Source organism: Chenopodium album, chromosome 13 (genome assembly GCF_948465745.1).
Source record: "Chenopodium album chromosome 13, dcCheAlbu1.1, whole genome shotgun sequence".
Lineage (NCBI taxonomy): Eukaryota > Viridiplantae > Streptophyta > Magnoliopsida > Caryophyllales > Amaranthaceae > Chenopodium > Chenopodium album.
This window is the reverse complement of record NC_137846.1, coordinates 1,581,083-1,602,811: the sequence shown is the minus strand read 5'-3', so window position 1 is coordinate 1,602,811 and position 21,729 is coordinate 1,581,083. Positions and strand designations below refer to the sequence as shown.

The 21,729-nt window shown below is 36.5% G+C and overlaps 2 protein-coding genes across 3 annotated transcripts; one reads left to right on the top strand and one right to left on the bottom strand.

Moving 5' to 3' along the window:
- Positions 1-12,462: 12,462 nt before the first annotated feature.
- LOC145575882 (uncharacterized) lies at positions 12,463-18,178 on the bottom strand. 2 transcript variants are annotated; one of them, XM_081633677.1, is made up of 7 exons: positions 17,436-18,176; positions 16,167-16,304; positions 15,070-15,315; positions 14,579-14,692; positions 13,716-13,898; positions 13,196-13,413; positions 12,465-13,009 (listed from the first exon to the last, which is right to left on the bottom strand). In XM_081633677.1, exons 1-7 carry the CDS (start codon positions 17,982-17,984, stop codon positions 12,682-12,684), a joined length of 1,776 nt encoding a protein of 591 aa, XP_081489803.1. In that variant the 5' UTR covers positions 17,985-18,176; the 3' UTR covers positions 12,465-12,681. The 2 variants fall into 2 exon arrangements, with proteins under 2 accessions (XP_081489804.1, XP_081489803.1); XM_081633678.1 differs by lacking the exon at positions 16,167-16,304 and having other exon boundaries at positions 12,463-13,009; positions 17,436-18,178.
- A 585-nt stretch (positions 18,179-18,763) lies between these two features.
- Positions 18,764-21,704, top strand: LOC145574183 (uncharacterized). Its single transcript, XM_081631922.1, has 3 exons — positions 18,764-18,916; positions 19,758-20,567; positions 21,224-21,704. Exons 1-3 carry the CDS (start codon positions 18,900-18,902, stop codon positions 21,534-21,536), a joined length of 1,140 nt encoding a protein of 379 aa, XP_081488048.1. The 5' UTR covers positions 18,764-18,899; the 3' UTR covers positions 21,537-21,704.
- The last annotated feature ends 25 nt before the right edge of the window (positions 21,705-21,729 follow it).

Here is a 21,729-nt window from a genome sequence, read left to right as displayed (position 1 = left end):
AGTGTTTAGCTCTCTCAATTTCTATTAATGTGGGACACTTATGTGTGTTAGTTGGTGGGATACAGTTCAACACCCTCACGTGTAAGGTCTTTTTAACTCAAGATTACATGATTCAATTCAATTTGGCCCAAAATACTTATTGACATTAAAGGTCCCATACTATGGGCCTAGCAATATACTCAAGTCATTAAAAGTCACAAACCATGAACATGGCTCTAATACCATATTAATCACGGATCTAAGCCGCACCTGGCCACCTGCAACCAACAGAAGAATATGTTTTATAATCCATCATGCCCTATCACACGAGAACTCTTTTATTACTCATTATATGTTATTATGAGGTGGCAGGTGGCAAGTGTGGGAAGGAAACTTTTGTTTTGTCTGTCTACATCAGTTCATGAACTCTGTCTCCAGGCTCTTTTTTTTTTCATTTAAGGTGATCCCTCTGACACATACTAACAATACTATAGTATCAATGTAACATTGCTGCTCTGAAATCATTAATCCTCAAATATTACCTAGAAACCTTCCTTGTGTTTTCCTTCTTGTCATTAGATTGAAATTCCATGCCATAACTGGTTTGTTCTGGAGACAGGTGGTGATTTATTATATCTAATTATCTAATCCAGAACTCATTACAGCCATGGTAGGAATCATTCTAGTGTGCTTTGTTCATCCTGCATTGGGATTATCAGTACGAGTATTGCTGCCGTAGTGAATTGTGCAGGTAATCCTTGCAAGTTAAATACTTAATATAAAGGAACTTAAGCAAAAGATGATGATTGGTTTAATCAGATTTTGGGCATTCTTAATAGTCATCCAATTGATTTCTGAAATGTCTCTCCCAGTTTGATGAACATCAGAAAAGTCATCAACAATTTTTAAATTTTATTTTATTGATGTTCATTATACTGGGAAAAACCAAGCGTGAGACAATGAATTTTCATTCCCTGCAACAACATTATATGAATGTAAACCTGAGTATGATATCTCTGCAAAGAGTAGTACTAATAAATATAATGATGGAAGGTGGTGACTTTGCTTTATTTTTTCCTTTGCATAACATTACTGATGGATCCCCTAACTGCTATGCTGACAGACATGGGATGCTAATGTTGCATTTTCTTGCAATGCTGATGTTTGTCCCCTCCGTTGTAGCTTGGCTGCTGGTATCTGAGCTATGAATACTAAATTCTTGTTCTTCTTTTGATGCCTTCAATTCTTTTTATGGTTTTATTTGATCTTTGTAGTCATTGCTTGAATTAGTTGATTTGATTGGCATCTAGCATTGTGTATGACTAAGTATGTTCAATTTTCGATTATTAGGTTACTGACTAAATTTTTTATGAAAACTTTCCATTCTATAACTTGTCTTTTAACCCCAGGAATAGATTTAGGCTTCGATGTTGCTGTATCTTACCTTCCTGATCTACTTGGGCTATTACTCTGTTCTTGCATTAGACCTTTAATTTTTATGTTGGTTTAGATACATTGAAGTTTGAATAAGACTAGATGGTAGTACACTTGGGCGCAATAATACATTTATATGTAAATTCTACCAAGATAGGTCTTGATTTTGGTCATTGCTATTGTTTGCAGAGGGTAGGATCACGTTAGAGCTTTCTAGATTCTTCTTTGCATTGGCATCATCCTGCATGGTGTCTGTAACTCAAACCCAGAAGTCCAGAACATAACTTCCTGTACCCTATCCCTGGTGTACACGGGCTTAAATTAAGATTGAGCTTCGCATACCTGCTAGCAGGCTACTTTTCATTTTTGTCAGGCCTGGCATTGGCTCCTTATAGAGTGCTCTATGCCATGGCTACTATCGGAGCACTTTCATTTGGGTTCAGAATGAGTGAATGACCCAATTTCACCAGAAGCACACTCACCGGCTCTAGTCCCCCTTTTACAATCATAATCATTTGATGATTACCTTTTGGAAGCACTGTGGTTAGTGACCCTGACTTCTATTGCCCTCAGTTATGCAATATGATTTTTTACAATGGAGAAAATGTGCTTTGTATCTTGACCCCTAATCTATGTTACTCGGACTCTTCATTTTACCTCAAGTACCCGTGTCGGACCCTCGACCCTCGGACATGGGTATGACACATGGACACTTCATTTTAGTTGAAAATCATAGAATTTTTTCACAAAATAGCCGAGTCGGACACTTGGACACGTACCCGTGTCGGACATGGGTACCCGAGTCCGAGTAACATAGCCCCTAATATAGGAGTATAGGACACTTAGAACAGAGCGATTAATGTGAGTTCACTTGTCATTTCCTGATATATAGGACGTCATGGACAATGAGTATTATTGTGTCAATACTTCCTACTTTTGAGTTTGAAATAAGAGGCCAAGAGGTTACTTCCCAAAAATAATTGGCAAAAATTATTACGAGTATTACTGTAGACCGATTCCATATTTCCATATGAGATTTTGTGATGTTATTTGCGGTATCAAAGTATAACACTTTGATATTAAGTCCTATGATTCTACATCAAGTCATCACATAATGAATATTTACTTTTTCCCAAAATGGTTGTATAATATTTGATTATAATTATGGACCAATTCCACAAGATCTTATGTTGAATAAGTAGATGAAAATTCAAAATCAAGATCAATTTTTTTTGGTGAGAAGATCAAGATCATTTACCCTCTTTGACATATGATTCTTTCTGAGTCATTGTACATAGTATCTTATATTTTCCAAAGTGGTTACATAAATTATTATTGTTTTACCATAAAACTTATTCATACTGATCATTCTTTGACCTATTATCCTACTTGTATAACATATCTTCCACCCAAGTATAATTCAATCAATAGCAAGTTTTAGTGTTAGAGACACTAGGAAAAATGGTAGCCTATTCAAAAAAATTCATGTTAATTCTTTGTATTCTACTCTCTTATCTTCGTCCATTATTCTGCAGTTTTGAAGGTGAATTATTTCTCTTAGATACAAACTATTTTATCCAAGATATATGTAACAAAACCCGAGACAGGGACAATTGCCATTCGATTTTTATGCACAACATACAACACGAAGGCAAAGGCATAGATGAAACCGAAAGTCTAACGTTGGTAGCCATTGATCAAATGTTACAAATTTTGTATGAAAATTTGAAGTACATACAAAGTGAAAAGAAGAAAATGATGCAGATGATAAATTACACAAGTATACGCGATGACAAAGAGAGCTTTAGTTGGGACTTCATTACGATTTTTGAGAGGAATTACTTTGAGATGAAGATGGGAGTTGAAGAGGCAAGAAAGCAGGTTATTAATACTCCTATTAAGAATTTTCATACTAAAAAAAAAGTTGATGAAGCATATGCCAAAGCTAAAGAATTAGTAGTTTATGAGATTGGGAATTGTGAAAATATGGTGGATGAAGTGATTGGTGATTTGTTCTTGGATTCAAGTTTAATTCACGGTATTATTGAAAGAAATCAAATTCTTGGTTTGTTGATTGAGATGTTTGTTGGTGCTAGTGAAAATTTAGCATGGGTGCAAACTGGAGATGACGAAAATGAGGGAAAAGGGTTCAAGCAATTTATGTTTTATGTATGGGTTTTATAGCTTGTTGGAGCCTTTGGATGCTTTGTTCACAATACTCGTGATTTATATGTTGCTATGTTTGGTCGCGATGGGTTCAAGCATGGATGCTTAATTCGCAGTGCTCATGATAAATATGTTGGTATGTTTAGTAGCGATGGGTTCAAGCGATTTGTTTACTGTGTGTGGTTGTTTTGTCTCGTCGTTATTTGTTTGTGTTAGATTTACTTTACTTATGCTTTATATGTCATTGTATTTGGCAGTGAAGACTAAAGTAGCGTGTTTATAAACCGAGGATTACTTGTTCTATATTCTAATAACAAGGATATTGTTGGAGAATTTATACTTCGTACTAGTATGGAGTAGAGCTGTTAAAAGTTGACCCGACCCGAAATACCGACTCAAATCCAATTATTGACCAAACCATCTGAACTCGAAAAAATGGTGACCCAAACCCGACCTGACCCAACCTGAAACCAACCCTAGACCCGAGTTGACCCGAGTATGTGAGACCGAACCCGAACATGAACTGACCTGGAGATTACCCGACCCGAATGTAACCCGTAAATTATTGACCTGAACCGAACCCGACTTGAACCAAAATTGACCCAAACCCGTTTTAACCCGTCAAAACCTGAATTTAACCCGACTTGTTACTAACCTGACCTGAATTCAACCCGACTCGTTCCTAACCCGACCCGAATTTAACCCAACCTGTTACAAACCCGACTCGAAATCAACCCGACTAGTTATTAACCTGACCCAAATTCAACCCGACTTGTTATTGACCCAACCCGAATTGTACCAGACCTATTACTAACCCGTCCAAAAAATTCAACCCGATCTATTACTAACACGACTCGAAATCAACACGACTTGTTATTGACCCGACCTAAATTCAACCCAAATTGTTCCTAACCCGATTTCAAATCACCTTAAATGCAATTTAGACCACCTTATTATTGTTAATCAAAACATTTTGCCTAGGGAGACCAAGTCGGTCTAGGCCAGCAAAAGAAAGAAGCATCATCCTCATATTTAAGAATTAAATATAGTATATATTTGTTGTATGGTCAAAGGAGATAATTATCTTCCTAAATTATAGACTATAATTCCCTATTATATTGTCATATATATTATAGTCAAAGAAAATAATTAGCTTGATAAAAATGATAATTATCTATTTATAGTTAGTCGAACCCGAATATGACCTTACTTGGAAATGACCCGACCAGATTGAAACCTGCAAATTATTGACTTGAACATAACCCGACTTGAATCCGAGAATGACCTAACTTGAAAATGACCAAACCTGATTATAACCCGCAAATTATTGACTTGAACTGAACCCGACTTGAACCCGAAACTGACCCGACTTGAAAATGACCTGACCTGATTATAACCCGCAAATTATTGACTTGAACCGAACCCGACTCAAACCCGAGAATACCCGACCTGATTATAACCCGCAAATTATGGACTTGAACCGAACCCGACTCGAACTCGAGAATTACCCTAACACGTGAAAACCCGAATTAAACCCGACCTATTATTCACCCGACCCGAATGTAACCTGACCTGTTATTAACCCGAACTAAAGCGTGGATATTAGCCTTCAATTTTTGAATTTTTTGACTTTTTTTCGCCCGGACATAAAAATTTCCGAAATGTTTACCATGGTCCCTAATATCTTCCGGGAGTCCAATTGGGTGGGTGGAACCATCCAATTTGCCTTTAAGCGACCAATTTACCAGTTTACAACTTGCACCGATTTCATAAATTCAAGCCTACCACGAACATTTATGACAACAAATAATGATCATATATGGTTCCAAACGACATTATATGACCCCGAAATGTATTACCTAGAATTTCAAGACTTTTCGAAACTGGGCCCCGAAGACTCCAAAAATTCTTAAAAAGCGTGGATATGGCCTTTAATTTTTGAATTTTTTTACTTTTTTTCGCCTGTAAATAAAAATTGTCGAAATGTTTACCATGGTCTCTAATACCCTCCGGGAGTCCAATTGGGTGGGTGGGACCATCCAATTTGCCTTTAAACGGTCAATTTACCAGTTTACAACTTGCGCCAATTTCAATAACTCAAGCCTACGACAAACATTTATGACAACATATAATGATCATATATGGTTCCAAACGGCATTATATGAACCCAAGATGTATCCCCTAAAATCTAAAGGCTTTTCGACACCGGGCTCCGAAACCTCTAAAATTTCTCAAAAAGCGTAGATATTAGCCTTCAATTTTGGAATTTTTTTACTTTTTTTCGCCCAGAAATAAAATTTGCCGAAATATATACCATGGTCCCTAATACCCTCTGAGAGTCCAATTGGGTGGGTGAAACCGTCCTATTTTCCTTTAAACAGCCAATTTACCGGTTTACAACTTGCACCGATTTAATTAACTCAAGCCGACTACGAACATTTTTGACAACCTGTACTGCGAACATTTATAACAACCTATAATGATCATATATGGTTCCAAACAGCATTATATGACCCCGAGATGCAACCCTTAAAATCTCAAAACTTTTTGACACCAGGCCTTGAAACAACCCAAATTTCTCAAAAAGCATGGATTTTAATTTTGGAATTTTTTGACTTTTTTCGCCCGGAAATAAAAATTGTCAATATGTTTACCATGGTATCTACTACCCTCCAGATGTCCAATTGGGTGGGTGGAACTATCCTATTTGCCTTTAAACGACCAATTTACCGGTTCACAACTTGCACCGATTTCATTAACTCAAGCCTACCACGAACATTTATGACAACAACTAATGATCATATATGGTTCCAAACGGCATTATATGACCCAGAGATATATCCTCTAGAATTTCAAGACTTTTCGACACCGGGCCCCGAAATCTCCAAAATTTCTCAAAAAATGTGGATATTAGTCTTCAATTATGGAATTTTTTGACTTTTTTTGGCCCGAAAATAAAAATTTTCGAAATGTTTACCATGGTCCCTAATACCCTCTGAGAGTCCAATTGGGTGGGTGGAAACATCCAATTTGCCTTTAAACAGCCAATTTAACGATTTACAACTTGCACCGATTTCATTAACTCAATCCTACCATTAACATTTATGACAACATATAATGATCATATATAATTCCAATCGACATTATATGACCCCGAGATGTATTTCCTAAAATCTCAAGCCTTTTCGACACCGGATCCCGAAACATCCAAAATTTCTCAAAAACGGGGATATTAGTCTTCAATTTTGGAATTTTTTGACTTTTTTCGCACGCAAATAAAAATTGCCGAAATGTTTACCATGGTCCTTAATATCCTCCGGGAGTCCAATTGGGTGGGTGGAACCATCCAATTTTCCTTTAAACGGCCAATTTACTGGTTTACAACTTGTATTGAAATCATTAATTCAAGCCTACCATGAACATTTATGACAACATATAATGATCATTTATGGTTCCAAACGGCATTATATGACCCCGAGATGTATCCCTTAAACTCTCATTTCATTTTGACATCGGGTCCCGAAACCTTCGAAATTTCTTAAAAACATGGATATTAGCCTTCAATTTTGGAATTAGTTGACTTTTTTCGCACATAAATAAAAATTGCCGAAATGTTTACCATGGTCTCTAATACCCCACGGGAGTCCAATTGGGTGGGTGGAACCATCCAATTTGCCTTTAAACGATCAATTTACCGGTTTACAACTTGCACCGATTTCATTAACTCAAGTCTACCACGAACATTTATGACAACGAATAATGATCATATATGGTTCGAAACGACATTATATGACCCCGAGATATATTCTATGGAATTTCAAGACTTTTAGACACCGGGCCTTGAAGACTCCAAAATTTCTCAAAAAGCGTGAATACAAGCCTTCAATTTTTGAATTTTTTTGACTTTTTTTCGCCAGCAAATAAAAATTGCCGAAATGTTTACCACGATCCGTAATAACCTTCGGGAGTCCAATTGGGTAGGTGAAACCATCCAATTTGCCTTAAAACGGTCAATTTACCAATTTACAACTCTCACCGATTTCATTAGTTCAAGCCTACCACGAACATTTATGACAACATATAATGATCATATATAGTTCCAAAATTATATGACCCTGAGATGTATCCCCTAAAATCTCAAGGCGTTTCGACAACAGGCCCCGAAACCTCCAAATTTTTTCAAAAAGTAGGGATATTAGCCTCTAATTTTGGAATTTTTTGACTTTTTTTCGCCGTAAATAAAAACTGCTGAAATGTTTACCATTGTCCCTAATACCCTCCGGGAGTCCCATTGGGTGGGTGGAACCATCCAATTTGCCTTTAAACGGCAAATTTACCGATTTACAACTTGCACCAATTTCATTAACTCTAGCCTACCACAAACATTTATGACAATATATAATGATCATATATGATTCCAAACGGCATTATATGACCCTAAGATGTATTCCCTAGAATTTCAAGACTTTTCGACACTGAGCCCCGCAACCTTCAAAGTTTCACAAAATGCGTGGATATTAGTCTTCAATTTTGGAATTTTTTGACTATTTTTGCACAGAAAAAAAAATTTCCAAAATGTTTACCATGGTCCCTAATACCCTCTGGTAGTCCAATTGGGTGGGAGGAACCATCAAATTTGCCTTTAAACGGTCAATGTACCGGTTTACAACTTCTTCGATTTCATTAACTCAAGCCTACCACGAACATTTATGACAACATATAATAATCATATATGGTTCCAAACGGCATTATATGACCCCGAGATGTATCCCCTAAAATCTCAAGACTTTCGACACCGAACCCCGAAACCTCCAAAATTTCTCAAAAAGCGTGGATATTATAGCCTTCAGTTTTGGAATTTTTTGACTTTTTTTCGCCCATAAATAAAAATTGCCGAAATGTTTACCATATTCCCTAATATCCTTCGGGAGTCCAATTGGGTGGGTGGAACCATCCAATTTGCCTTTAAACAGACAATTTACCGGTTTACAACTTGCACCGATTTCATTAATTCAAGTTTACCACGAACATTTATGACAGCATATAATGATCATATATGGTTTCAAACGGCATTATATGACCCCGAGATATATCTCCTAAAATTTCAAGACTTTTCGACACCGGGCTCCGAAATCTCCAAAATTTCACAAAAAGCATGGATATTAGGCTTTAATTTTGGAATTTTTTGACTTTTTTCGCCTAGAATTAAAAATTGCCGAAATGTTAACCATGGTCCCTTATATCCTCCGGGATTCCAATTGGGTGTGTGGAACCATCCAATTTGCCTTTAAACGGCCAATTTACCGGTTTACAACTTGAACCGATTTCATAAACTCAAGCCTACCACGAACATTTATGACAACATATAATGATCATATATGGTTCCAAACGGCATTATATGACCCCCGAGATTTATTTCCTAGAATTTCAAGACTTTTCTTCACCGAGCCTCGAAACCTTCAAAATTTCGCAAAATGCGTGGATTAGTCTTAAATTTTGGAATTTTTTTTACTTTTTTTTCTTACAGAAATAAAATTTGCCGAAATGTTTACCATGGTGACTTATACACTTTGGGATTCCAGTTGGGTGAGTGAAACCATCCAACTTGCCTTTAAACAGCCAATTTGCCGGTTTACAACTAGCATCGATTTCATTAACTCAATCCTACCACAAACATTTATGACAACCTATAATGATTACATATGGTTCCAAACGGCATTATATGAATCCGAGATGTATCCACAAAAATATCAAGGCTTTTCGACACCAGACACCGAAACCTCAAAAAAATTTCAAAAAGCGTGGATATTAGCCTTCAGTTTTGGAATTTTTTGACTTTTTTTCGCCCGTAAACAAAAATTGCCGAAATGTTTACCATATTTCCTAATCCCCTTCGGGAGTCCAATAGGGTGGGTGGAACCATCCAATTTGCCTTTAAACAGACAATTTAACAGTTTACAACTTGCACCAATTTCATTAATTCAAGTTTCCCACGAACATTTATGACAACATATAATGATCATATATGGTTTCAAATTCCATTATATGACCCCGAGATATATCTCCTAAAATCTCAAGGCTTTTCGACACCGGGCCCCAAAATCTCCAAAATTTCACAAAAAGCGTGGATATTAGCCTTCAATTTTTGAATTTTTAGACTTTCTTTCGCCCATAAATAAAAATTGCCGAAATGTTTATCATGGTCCCTAATACCCTCCGGGAGTCCAATTGGCTGGATAGAATCATCCAATTTGCTTTTAAATGGCCAATTTACTGGTTTACATCTTGCATCGATTTCATAAACCCAAGCTTACCACGAACATTTATGACAACATATAATGATCATATATGGTTACAAACGGCATTATATGACCCCGAGATGTATTCTCTAAAATCTCAAGGGTTTTCGACACCGGGCCCCGAAACCTCCAAAATTTCTCAAAAGAGTGGATATAAAGCCTTCAATTTTGAAATTTTTTGACTCGCCCGAATATAAAAATTGCCGAAATATTTACCATGATCCCTAATACCGTCCAGAAGTCCAATTGGGTGAGTGGAACCATCCAATTTGCCTTTAAACGGCCAATTTACCGATTTACAACTTGCACCGATTTCATTAAATCAAGCCTACCACGAACATTTATGACAACATATAATGATAATATATAATTTCAAACGGCATTATATGACCCTGAGATGTATCACTTAAATTTTCGAGGCTTTTCGACGTCGGGCCGCGAAATCTTCAAAATTTCTCAAAAATCGTGGATATAGCCTTCAATTTTAGAATTTTTTGACTTTTTTCGCTCGTAAATAAAAATTTTCAAAATGTTTGCCATGGTCCCTAATACCCTCCGGGAGTCCAATTGGGTGGGTGGAACCATCCAAATTGCCTTTAAACGACCAATTTACCGGTTTACAGCTTGCACCGATTTCATTAACTCAGGCCTAACTTGAACATTTATGACAACAAATAATGATTACATATGGTTCCAATCGACATTATATGACTCCGAGATGTATTCCCTTGAATTTCAAGACTTTAAGACACCGGGTCTCGAAGACTCCAAAATTTCTCATAAAGGTGGATATGAGCCTTCAATTTTTGAATTTTTTGACTTACTTTCGCCCGGAATTAAAATTACCGAAATGTTTCTCATGGTCCCTAATACCCTCCGGGAGTCCAATTGGGTGGGTGGAACCATCCAATTCGTCTTTAAACAACTAATTTACCGGTTTACAACTTGCACCGTTTTCATTAAATCAAGCCTACCACGAACATTTATGACAACATATAATGATCATATATGGTTCCAAACGGAATTTTATGACCTCCAGATGTATTCCCTAAAATCTTAAGACTTTGCGACACTGGGCCCCGAAACCTCTAAAATTTCTCAAAAAACATGGACATTAGCCTTCAATTTTGGAAATTTTTGACTTTTTTTCGTTCGGAATAAAAATTGTCGAAATATTTATCATGGTCCCTAATACCCTCCGGGAGTCTAATTGGGAGGGTGAAACCATCCATTTTGCCTTTAAACAGTCAGTTTACCAGTTTACAACTTGCACTGATTTACCGGTTTACAACGGCCAATTTAATTAACTTGCACTGAACCCGTCTTGAACCAAATTGACCCAAACCCATTTTATCCCGTCAAAACCCGAATTTAACCCGACTTGTTACTAACCTGCCCTGAATTCAACCCTTCCCGTTCCTAACCTGACCCGAATTTAATCCAACCTGTTACAAACCTAACCCAAAATCAACCCGACTTGTTATTGACTTGACCCAAATTCAACCCAACTTGTTATTGACCCGATCCGAATTTTACCAGACCTATTACTTACTTGACCCAAAAATTCAACCCGATCTGTTACTAACTCGACTCGAAATTAACACGACTTGTTATTGACCCGACCTAAATTCAACCCAAATTATTCCTGACCGGATTCCAAGTCACCTTAAATGCAATTTAGACCACCTTATTATTGTTAATCAAAACATTTTGTCTAGGGAGACCAAGTCGGTCCAGGCCAGCAAAAGAAAGGAGCATCATCCTCAAATTTAAGAGTTAAATATAGTATATATTTGTTGTATGGTCAAAGGAGATAATTATCTTCCTAAATTATAGACTATAGTTCCCTAGTATATTGCCATATATATTATAGTCAAAGGAAATAATTAGCTTGATAAAAATGATAATTATCTATTTATAGTTAGTTGAACCTGAATATGACCTGACTTGGAAATGATCCGACCTGATTGTAACCTGCAAATTATTGACTTGAACATAAACTGACTTGAATCCGAGAATGACCCGACTTGGAAATGACCCAACCTGATTATAACCAGCAAATTATTGACTTGAACCGAACCCGACTTGAACTCGAGAATGACCCGACTTGAAAATGACCCAACCTGATTATAACCCGCAAATTATTGACTTGAACCGAACCCGACTCAAACCCGAGAATGACCCGACCTGATTCTAACCCGCAAATTGTTGACTTTAACCGAACTCGACTCGGACCCGAGAATTATCCTAACCCATTTTAACCCGTGAAAACCCGAAATAAACCCAACCTATTGTTCACCCGACCCGAATGTAACCCGACCTGTTATTAACTCGACCTAAACCCGATAAGAAGTATGACCCGACGTGAACCGACTCAAGCATGACCCAACCCAAACCCGACCCGCATAGGTTATGGAATTAATCCGAATTGACCCGACCCGACCCGAGTTGACCCGACCCACTCTTACCCGACCAAAACCCGACCTGTTTACCCGAATTGACAGCTCTAGTATGGAGTACTACTCAGCGATTTTTGTCTCTAAAACAACTCATGATTAAACTTTAGACTTCATTAGTCCACATTGCTCTAATATTTGAACAAGTAGGCTTATATAACAACCAATTTCATACAATTTTGAAGTATGATAACACAACTTTTGCAGATCCAAAATTTTTGATTTACTACATATTCACAAGATCATGATAGTATTCAGACTATACTACTGTAGGTCTAATTTTTCTATGCTACGAAAAAAAAACTGGCATAAAATATGTACATATCAGACCATGAAATTGGACCGTTCTACCTATCAGACACAAAAGTTCTTTCCATGGCCAAGAATTCAGTTGTGAACTCATCATCATTCTTGGCTAACATATCTTTCAGGCTAATGTTTATATTTCTGCTTCTTAGCAATAGAAACCTTGGCTTTATTTTCTTTTCCATTGAGTAGCTGAAATACCTGGGATAATCCACAACTTCCTTCACTGACTTGCCCATGGTGTAGACCAGGAACTGCAATTTTGGCCTCAAGACTTCCTCAATGCTGTACCCAAGAAGAGGAGAGAAGCGTACAATCATTGTAGCAATATGTCTCTCAGTTAACCCAGCTTTCATCAAGTACCTCAGTCTGTTTACACAGGGAGTAAAAAAAATCAGTTATGCTAGTATGAGTGGAAAATTTTCTAAACTTTCTGCAGTAATGATTCAATTGGTATGGTATGTGATAGCATGCTTTGTGCGCCCACTATTCTGTGGCAATATGTTTAAACAGAACTTTGGTAAAAAAATAAGCAAAGCCAGTTGAGAGCTTAACCTTGGCTTGGCAGTACTATCCACATCAGATATCAAAAACTCAGGGTATTTCTTTATCACCCGAGGGAGATCTTTTTTTGATATGCCCAAGCTAGTCAAGAATTCAAGCTTTTTCTGAAAATTTTCCACAGTCCTTGTAGCAAAAATTTCAGGGCACCGAGCTAGGATTGTACCAATGCTCTCCTTGTCAAAACCCATATCTTGCAGAAAAATAACGACCTATATAACCGGAAACTTTCCACTTAGACAATAATGAACAGATGAAACAGCCTCCCGAAAGCAATGAACTGAGAAAAAAATAGGTGGTACATGACTCATTTGGCATGAAGAAGATGGCAGTTTTAATAAAAACAATACAAGACAAGGAACAGAACTTTAGCAGCTCTAATCAACGCTGATTCAAATACAAGAGAAGTCTTCAGAAATATCATATCAGCAGCAACAAAGTAAAGAATAAATGTTTAAACAGAAGTGCAGAACAGCCCATAGTATTTAAAAAAAAAAAACCAGCACCAAGTTACCTTCCGAAACTCCTCGGGTCGCCGCAGCAGAAGCTGAGGACTTGTAGCTATAGCCTTACCCAGTTTTGTAGTTCTCACACCTTGGTCATCAAACTCTTCTATCATTGGCTTCAGCTTGCTTGCTGAACAGCCCAGCAGAAGTGGCCAGTCCCTAATTGCTCGCTCTATGCACACTTTTGGTACCTGCCATGAACAGATTCATCCATAAATAAAAGCAAACATGAGTATGCTGCTGATACTGTTAAGTGTTAAGTACTGTTGGAAATCTACAGAGGCCTTAACCCTGTGAAGGAAGGGGGTTGGGATGCACATGACCTTGGATTCTTAACAAGTTTAACTCAAATAGCCCAACACTAAACCATCAACAACCAAAAGACAACAATCCATAAACGCAGTAACAGATAATATAATTGAAATGCAGGAAAAAAAAAAGAAGAATAAGTGTATCCAACATTGAAAATAATCAATCACAATCGATATTTTCAGGCTAAACGACTACGAAAGTCTGGAGACATGTTTACAAGTTTTGAATTTCAACAGTATGCATAAACTACAATACGAAGGGCCACGCATTCACAACAAGTGGACTTGCTGCACCAAGAGGATGATTATATTGGATTTCCAAGCATTATTTGTCAAAAACAGAAACTAAGAACTGACACTGAGGTCATGGCTTCTTTTCTACATAGTAAATATCTAACTACACTATAGTACTATACCCTATAACTCTGCAAAGCAATGTTTTACTAGAGGATAGTCAGTTATCTTGCATATTATTTATAATGCAATCACATAGGTCATGGAAAAAATATAACAATGAAGATAGCTACTGATGTGAACACATCAAGTTTGTAACACCTTACCATCTCAGTTTCAAAGAAAGCCAAAATATCATTATAATTTTTCTGGATGCTTGTTGACAGCACCCAAGGATATTTCACCAACATCCTGCCTAATTTTTTGTCCAGTGCTCCAACCTAGAAGACAGAATAGGTATTAATTATCAGTAAGACAAAGTAGGCAATAGCAAAAGGCATAATGCAAAATCATCCCTGTGAACGCAAAGTGCGTGATAGCACACACAAAAGTTGTATAGCAGGGGCAAGACTAAGTAAACTTCACCAGACAAGTAAATTTCATTATTGGCAGAATTATCTTAGAATGCACCAGACAAGTAAAATTCATTATTGGCAGAATAAATTTAAGAGTTTTATTTAAGATGCCACAATGCAAGTGCATTTCAAGTCGTACAAAGTTTCTGGAAGAAGAAGCATGAAACTTTATATTTTATAAGTACCAATATCTATAAAGGTAAAAATCAACCATAGAAAAATATATATATATTTATTTTTACCATCTCAAATGTCAACGATCCAGCTCCAATTTCTGCTTCAATGTCACGAAAAAATAGTGGGGGAAATAGTAGTAGAACATCTCCCATGCATTCTCTTGGAACTCCAACATTCTCCATGAAGTTCATCATTGGTTTCATATACGATTCTACTGATAGCAAAAGAATGCGAGGAAATGACTCAATGAGATACCTAAAAGAAGCGTCGAAGGATCCTAACATATTCAAACCACCACGTCTTGCTTCAATCTGTTGGGGCAACAAGGGAAGCATCCTTATATACAACACAAAAAAGCATACTTCCTCCGTTTCTTTTTAATTGCAACAATTACCAAAAATAGAAATTTCAAACTAATTGCAACAAATGTTTTCTTTCCTAATTTGCAAGTCTCTTGTTCCTATCTCTCTCTTCATTATAGGCCCCACTTTCTCTCCCTATCCATTTTCCTTCCGCAATAAAATATTGCCTAGGAGTCCACCCACTTGAGTTTGTTGCAATTAAAAAAAACGCATGAAGTATTAGTATAGCTAGAGAATTCACGAGATTAAAAACCAGGTTTTACTTATAATTAAAATCTACTTCCTATAGTTAATTAGTTATATATCAATTAATCAATATGTAAACTTCTATTTTCAAAGCACATTTATTAACTTATATTCAATTATAAAGGGGAATTGGGAGGGAAATTTGGGAGGTAAAAAAATGAAAGGGTGGTTGTCGCTTTAGTAGTAGTTAAGGACTAGTGTCATGAAGTGATGCTTTTCGGAAACCAATGGGTTGAAAGACAAATTAAGGAGACAGAATAGAACTACAAACCCTAAGTTTCAATATAAGCTATTTTGATTTTTGATGTCATGAATATTTGACACAGTTCTTGATTTAAAAATTTGAGGCCATTGTGGGCATTCATTCAAATCAATAACCCAACAAATTTAATCCTAAGGGCTCCCTTTAACCCGGAAATAAATCCACCACTTCTAAGTTCTAACAAATATTAAGTAACCAAAATGTAAACCAGCTTCAAAGTCACAAGAGATTAAGGCTTCTATTTAACTACCAGATACACACATACACACAATACTTAGTGAAGAAAACTCACCTTTTCAAAGAATGATAAAGTTTGTTGCAAATCCTCATCTATTGAAATTGAAAGGTGGAGCATCATACGACGGGCACGCTTACCAATTTGTCTTTTGTCATCACTGCCAGAAAAACATATTTCCTTGACATACAAAACCTACAACAAAGACCATATAAGCAGCAATCCAGAAAGTGCATTTGACACCATACACTGAAGCAACCCAGTTAGCTAGCAGCAAGTTAAGATGCCACAGTTATCGGAGACATTGGAAGTGCTCAACACTTCAGCAAAACACCCCAAGAATTGTTTCCTTCCCTTTTATAACCATGAATGAAAATGAAGAAATCATTGCAATTAAAAGATCAATGAAGTCACTTTTCTCTCCTCTATCAAAGGAAGGTGATTACAAGTTGAAAAGGAATGAGTAAAGTATTTTAGCACTTAAACAAACAATTTCAATTATAAAGTGTTGAAAAATGAATGAATTACTAGTGCCACTTCACACTACAACCAGCACATCAGATGTTAATTCATCAATTCCACAATCTAAATCAAGTTTTATTCTGAATAGCATTACTTTTATTTCTAAAATACTAGGCCAACAAGGCGAACTTCAACCACCACGCCCACCAAGCTCATGATGACATTTCGTTTTGCAATTTTCCAATACATGAAGTCAAAAGTCCTAGAACATGAGCATACTTAAATAATTAAACTTACAATTACTAGGAGCTTCTAACACATCTTCCTCTTCCTACATCAATATATAATCACAATTCACGAGCTTAACAATTGTCATTTATCCTTCAAAAAAGGGTTATTTATGAATCTTAAGAATACCCAAAAACCAAAATCAAATGCATAGCCTAACATCAAAATTTTGCATCTTTATGACATCAATCAACCAATGGATCAAAGCCTTATTCCAACAACAAAGCTCCCCTTCCTCCATCTCCAACAATCAAAAACCTGATTCTAATACAAACCCAGAAATAAGACTAACAAATAAAACCCCATTCTAATCCAACAACCAAAAACCTGATTCTAATACAAACCCAGAAATAAGACTAACAAATAAAACCACATTCTAATCCAACAATCAAAAAGCTGATTCTAATGCAAATCCAGAAATAAGACTAACAAATAAAACCTCATTCTAATCCAACAATCAAAACCCCATTATAATCCAAAATAATAGAGCAAATAAAAATTACTTGTATTAAAACAAAACATGAAAACCCCAGAAAAAGAAATTCCTAAAATTTCAAGTAAGTAAGAATAACAAACCTTATGAATGAGAGAAGAAAGAGACTGAGATGAAAGAAGGCGAGCAAGATGAATAGCAGAAGCAAGACTCAACCCAAGACTCTCCAAATAAGGGATTTTCCCATTATCACCTTTCTCCTTAGCAATGTACTTAATCTTCTCCTTCAAAGTGAGGGGTGCCGCCGCCATTTCCACCTTCATCCAAGAGTTCCACAGCGCCAGCTCGTCGAGCTCCGCAACACTATCCCTCAACATCTTCGCATACTGCGGCGCCTTCGAAGCGATTTCTTCCGATACAATTTGCGGTTTCACCCCAGCTTCGGCTACAATTTCGGCAATTCCTTCCACAACTTCGCTCTCCAAAGAGGAAGATGCCGGCCCAAGGGAGTGGGATTTTGCTTTTAGGGTCAAATTGGTGTTGTTGTGAGAAAGTGGTTTCAGACATTGATGATGAGGAAGAAGAAGATGATGATAAAAGAGGTTGTAATTTCGGTGAAAAGTTGAAGAAGAAGAAGAAGATGGTGGAAATGGTGGAGAAAATGACTTTGTTGAAATTGAAGGTAATAGCATTTGATTTTGATGGGGCTAGAAGATAAATATGAATTTTCTCTTGTGAAAATATGGTGGATGATTTTTTTTCTTGGATTCAAATCTTATTGTTGAAATGAATCAAAGTTGATTCAGATATTTGTTGGTGCCTGTGAAAATTGGAGAAAGATGATAAGCAGAGAAAAGGGTTCAAACGACTTGGTTTGCGTTACTTAGGAGTATTATGTCACTGCGTTTGGTAGTGAAGACTAAAGTCAGAGTAGCATGTTTATAAGTTAAGGAGGATGATAATTGAGAACCTTTTTTCTCATTTGCAATTTAAACTCGCTTAAACGGACAGCTCATAACCGCTCTATTTACGACATCAAGCTAAGATTATCCCCAATATATCCTTCCTATGGAGTAATACTCATCGACTTTTGTTTTAAAAACAACTCATGATCAAACATTGATTGTATTGTTATTAACATTTCTTGGTTTGTCATTTTTTAAGAAAATAAAACGAGTGAATGTTTTTGAAGAAAACAAATCGAGTAATATTTGTATTGTCAGCAGTTCTTCACTAAACCGAAAAAAAAAAAAAAAAAAAAAATAGCAAAGCTACCACTAATCCTAAGTGGACACTAGGATAGGAATTAGTTCAAAAACCGAAGCAAACATAGAATTATTTAAACAATTTTTAGGAAAATCATTCCGTTTGATTTTATAAAAAAAATCTTCAAGGGTGAGCCTTGTAAAAGCCCATAACTTTTGTAAAGTTAAAGCCCATAACATTGAAACTTAAAGCCCATTCAATTAATAAAGACTCTGAAGAACACGAGCTCCTGGAAAACACCCTAGAAATCAGCAAGAAAAGACAGGAGAGAGAAACTGTTAGAGAATAGAGAGAGAAAATTCAAGGATTTCAGACGACAAATTTCCAGAATTCTTAATACGATGTTTTACAACAGAGGGTAAGTCTTTTTATTTGATTTATTTTTCTGCGAAATATTTGATTTTTAATACTGTTTAATCTTTAATTTTTTTATAATCTTTCATCGATTTTTGCTTATTTTATATTTGATTATGTTCTTATTGTTTTGTAACTTATAACTTTGAGTAATTCGTAAGATTTTTCTTGCTGTTTAAAGTTGGGTATCTGAATGATGTTTCATGGATTCAATTGATATATGATAGGAAGAAAAACTTGGGAACTTGATAATTTTTTAATTGATAAAGTTAGGGTTGATTTATTGTTATTATGATTCTTTTTTGGGTATTTTTGAAGCTGAAATATGCGAAAGAAGTTACAATTTGGTTTTATTTTGGTGCAATTTGATTGATTATGATCTAGGGTTTTAGCACTGTTGGGTGTTTGAAAATGAAATTGCAATTATTGAAAATGAAATGAGAACCAACAATTAGTTGTTTTTGTAAGAAATACGATTTCACCGTAAAAATTTGTGCGATTGTTGGATACATTTTGGGGAATCTGTTAAAATACTTCGTTTGTGAAGTAGTGGCTCGCTTCAATTTAGATATGTAAGCGCGACTGTGACTTCTATACTTGAGGACAGAGATTGAATGTTGTAGGTGATATATATGTCCTCGTTGAAGGTGGAAATGTCCTTGTGTAGTTATGTTATAGGTAACATTGGCTGGTAAAGTGACAGGTTTGCCGGTTATGAGTTGATAGCTAGATCCCTTTGATCTGAACTAGAGCTACTAAGTGGCTTACTGAAGTCACGGCGAAATTTGAATGTATGTCTTGTTTCTTTGTCCGTTGCTTATTTATGGATTTGAAATAATGATTAGATACGGAGATTATGCTGATGGTCGAGAAATGGGTCCAAAGAGACAACGGTTAATGGAGCAAGGATCTTCATATTACGGTGCATCACCTGGTTATGGGGCTTCTCCTGGCTATGGGGCCTCAACCCCCTATGGAGCTTCACCTGGTTCAAGTATTATGTATAACCCTACTCCATATGCTGGATATGTCAGCCAACTTCCCCCATTCCCTGTTGTCCGACTCCGTGGTCTGCCCTTTGACTGTACTGAAGCAGATGTTCAAGAGTTTCTTCGTGGTTTGGACCTTGTTGATATCCTATTTGTTCATAAAGGGGGTCGCTTTTCTGGGGAAGCATATTGTGTTCTGGGCTATCCTATGCAGGTGGATTTTGCCCTCCAGAGAAATAGACAGAATATTGGTCGGAGATATGTAGAGGTTTTCCGAGGCAAGAGGCATGAATATTATAAAGCTATTTCAAATGAAGTTTCAGAGGCTAGTGGTGTTTCTCCACGTCGTGGTTCTAGAGCAAAGTCATATGATGAAGGAAAGGAACAGTTGGAACACACAGGAATATTGCGATTAAGAGGTTTGCCTTTTTCAGCTAGAAGGGATGATATCAAGAACTTCTTTAAAGATTATGTTCTTGCAGATGATGCTATTCATATCACTTACAATTCTGCTGGTAGGCCATCTGGGGAAGCTTTTGTGGAGTTTCGTAGTCCTGAGGATTCTAGGGCTGCAATGGTTAAAGACAAAATGACACTTGGGAGTCGATATGTTGAGCTATTTCCTGCACTTCGGGAAGAGATGGATGACGCAATTGCTAAAGGAAGGTGTATATCTTTCTTTTCTTCCCTCTCAACTTCAGTTTGCATGCTTGATCTATGTGTTTCTTTTTAACCAACCCTATGCCCATCATCCTATATGATTTGTCTTAATGAAATCTCTAATTACAATTAACGGTAGCCTTCTAAACTGTTTTGAAGTATGTTTTTTGCAAATTGCTAATTTTTTCACTTTGGCTATTATCCTTTTGGACAATGGACATGTTCCCAAGATTCCAAGAATCCCATTTAAAGTTTTTTGATGGAAATGTATGTACATCCTCTCTTTCCGAAAGATCTATCCATAATTTTGAAGTATGTTTTTTATGGTGGTACCCATTACAATATTTACACTTTCTGGCTCACTCTACACCCACCCACTTTTTAATTCTCTCTTAATTAATTCACCTTTTTCTTACATCAACTTAACTCTATTAGAAATAAGAGTCCGCAATAAATAGGTACATAAAAATATGGAGGGAGTTTACCAAATTAGTGACTTCACATGTCATCTGGTTTGATTTCTGATGAAGAATTCTGGATATTTGTGTATGTTATAAGCTTCTGTGTTATAAACCCATCATTGTTTGAGGGTTTACTCAACATAATGTAGTTCATAGGTTAATCAAAATCTTCAGTCGTTAACTTGTTTCTTTAACAAGCAGGGCAAATTCCCAAGATGACCTAAACGAGCCAGTGAAACATACTGGAGTCTTAAAATTGAGGGGATTGCCTTTTTCAGCCACAAAGGAGGACATAATAGAATTTTTCAACGGATTTGTATTGTCAGAAGATTCAATCCATATTACATCTATGTCTGATGGGAGGGCAACTGGCGAGGCTTTTGTGGAGTTCGCTAGTGCTGAAGATTCAGAGGCTGCAATGGAAAAGGACAGGAAGTCCCTTGGAAGTCGCTACATTGAGCTCTTCCCCTCATCACAGGAAGACCTGAACGAGGCACTCGCGAAGGGACGGTGATTTTACAGTCATTTCGTCATGGCTTTCCTTTACCTTTTTTTTTTTCTTTTTACTCCAGTTCCTTTTTATGACATCGTCCAGAATCCAGAATAATTTAGGGGCACTTTTAGATGCTTTATATGTAAAATTTCAGATTAACTTTGTATTATCAGAGCATGTATTTGTGAATCTTATTTTTGTGAAAACTATTTAA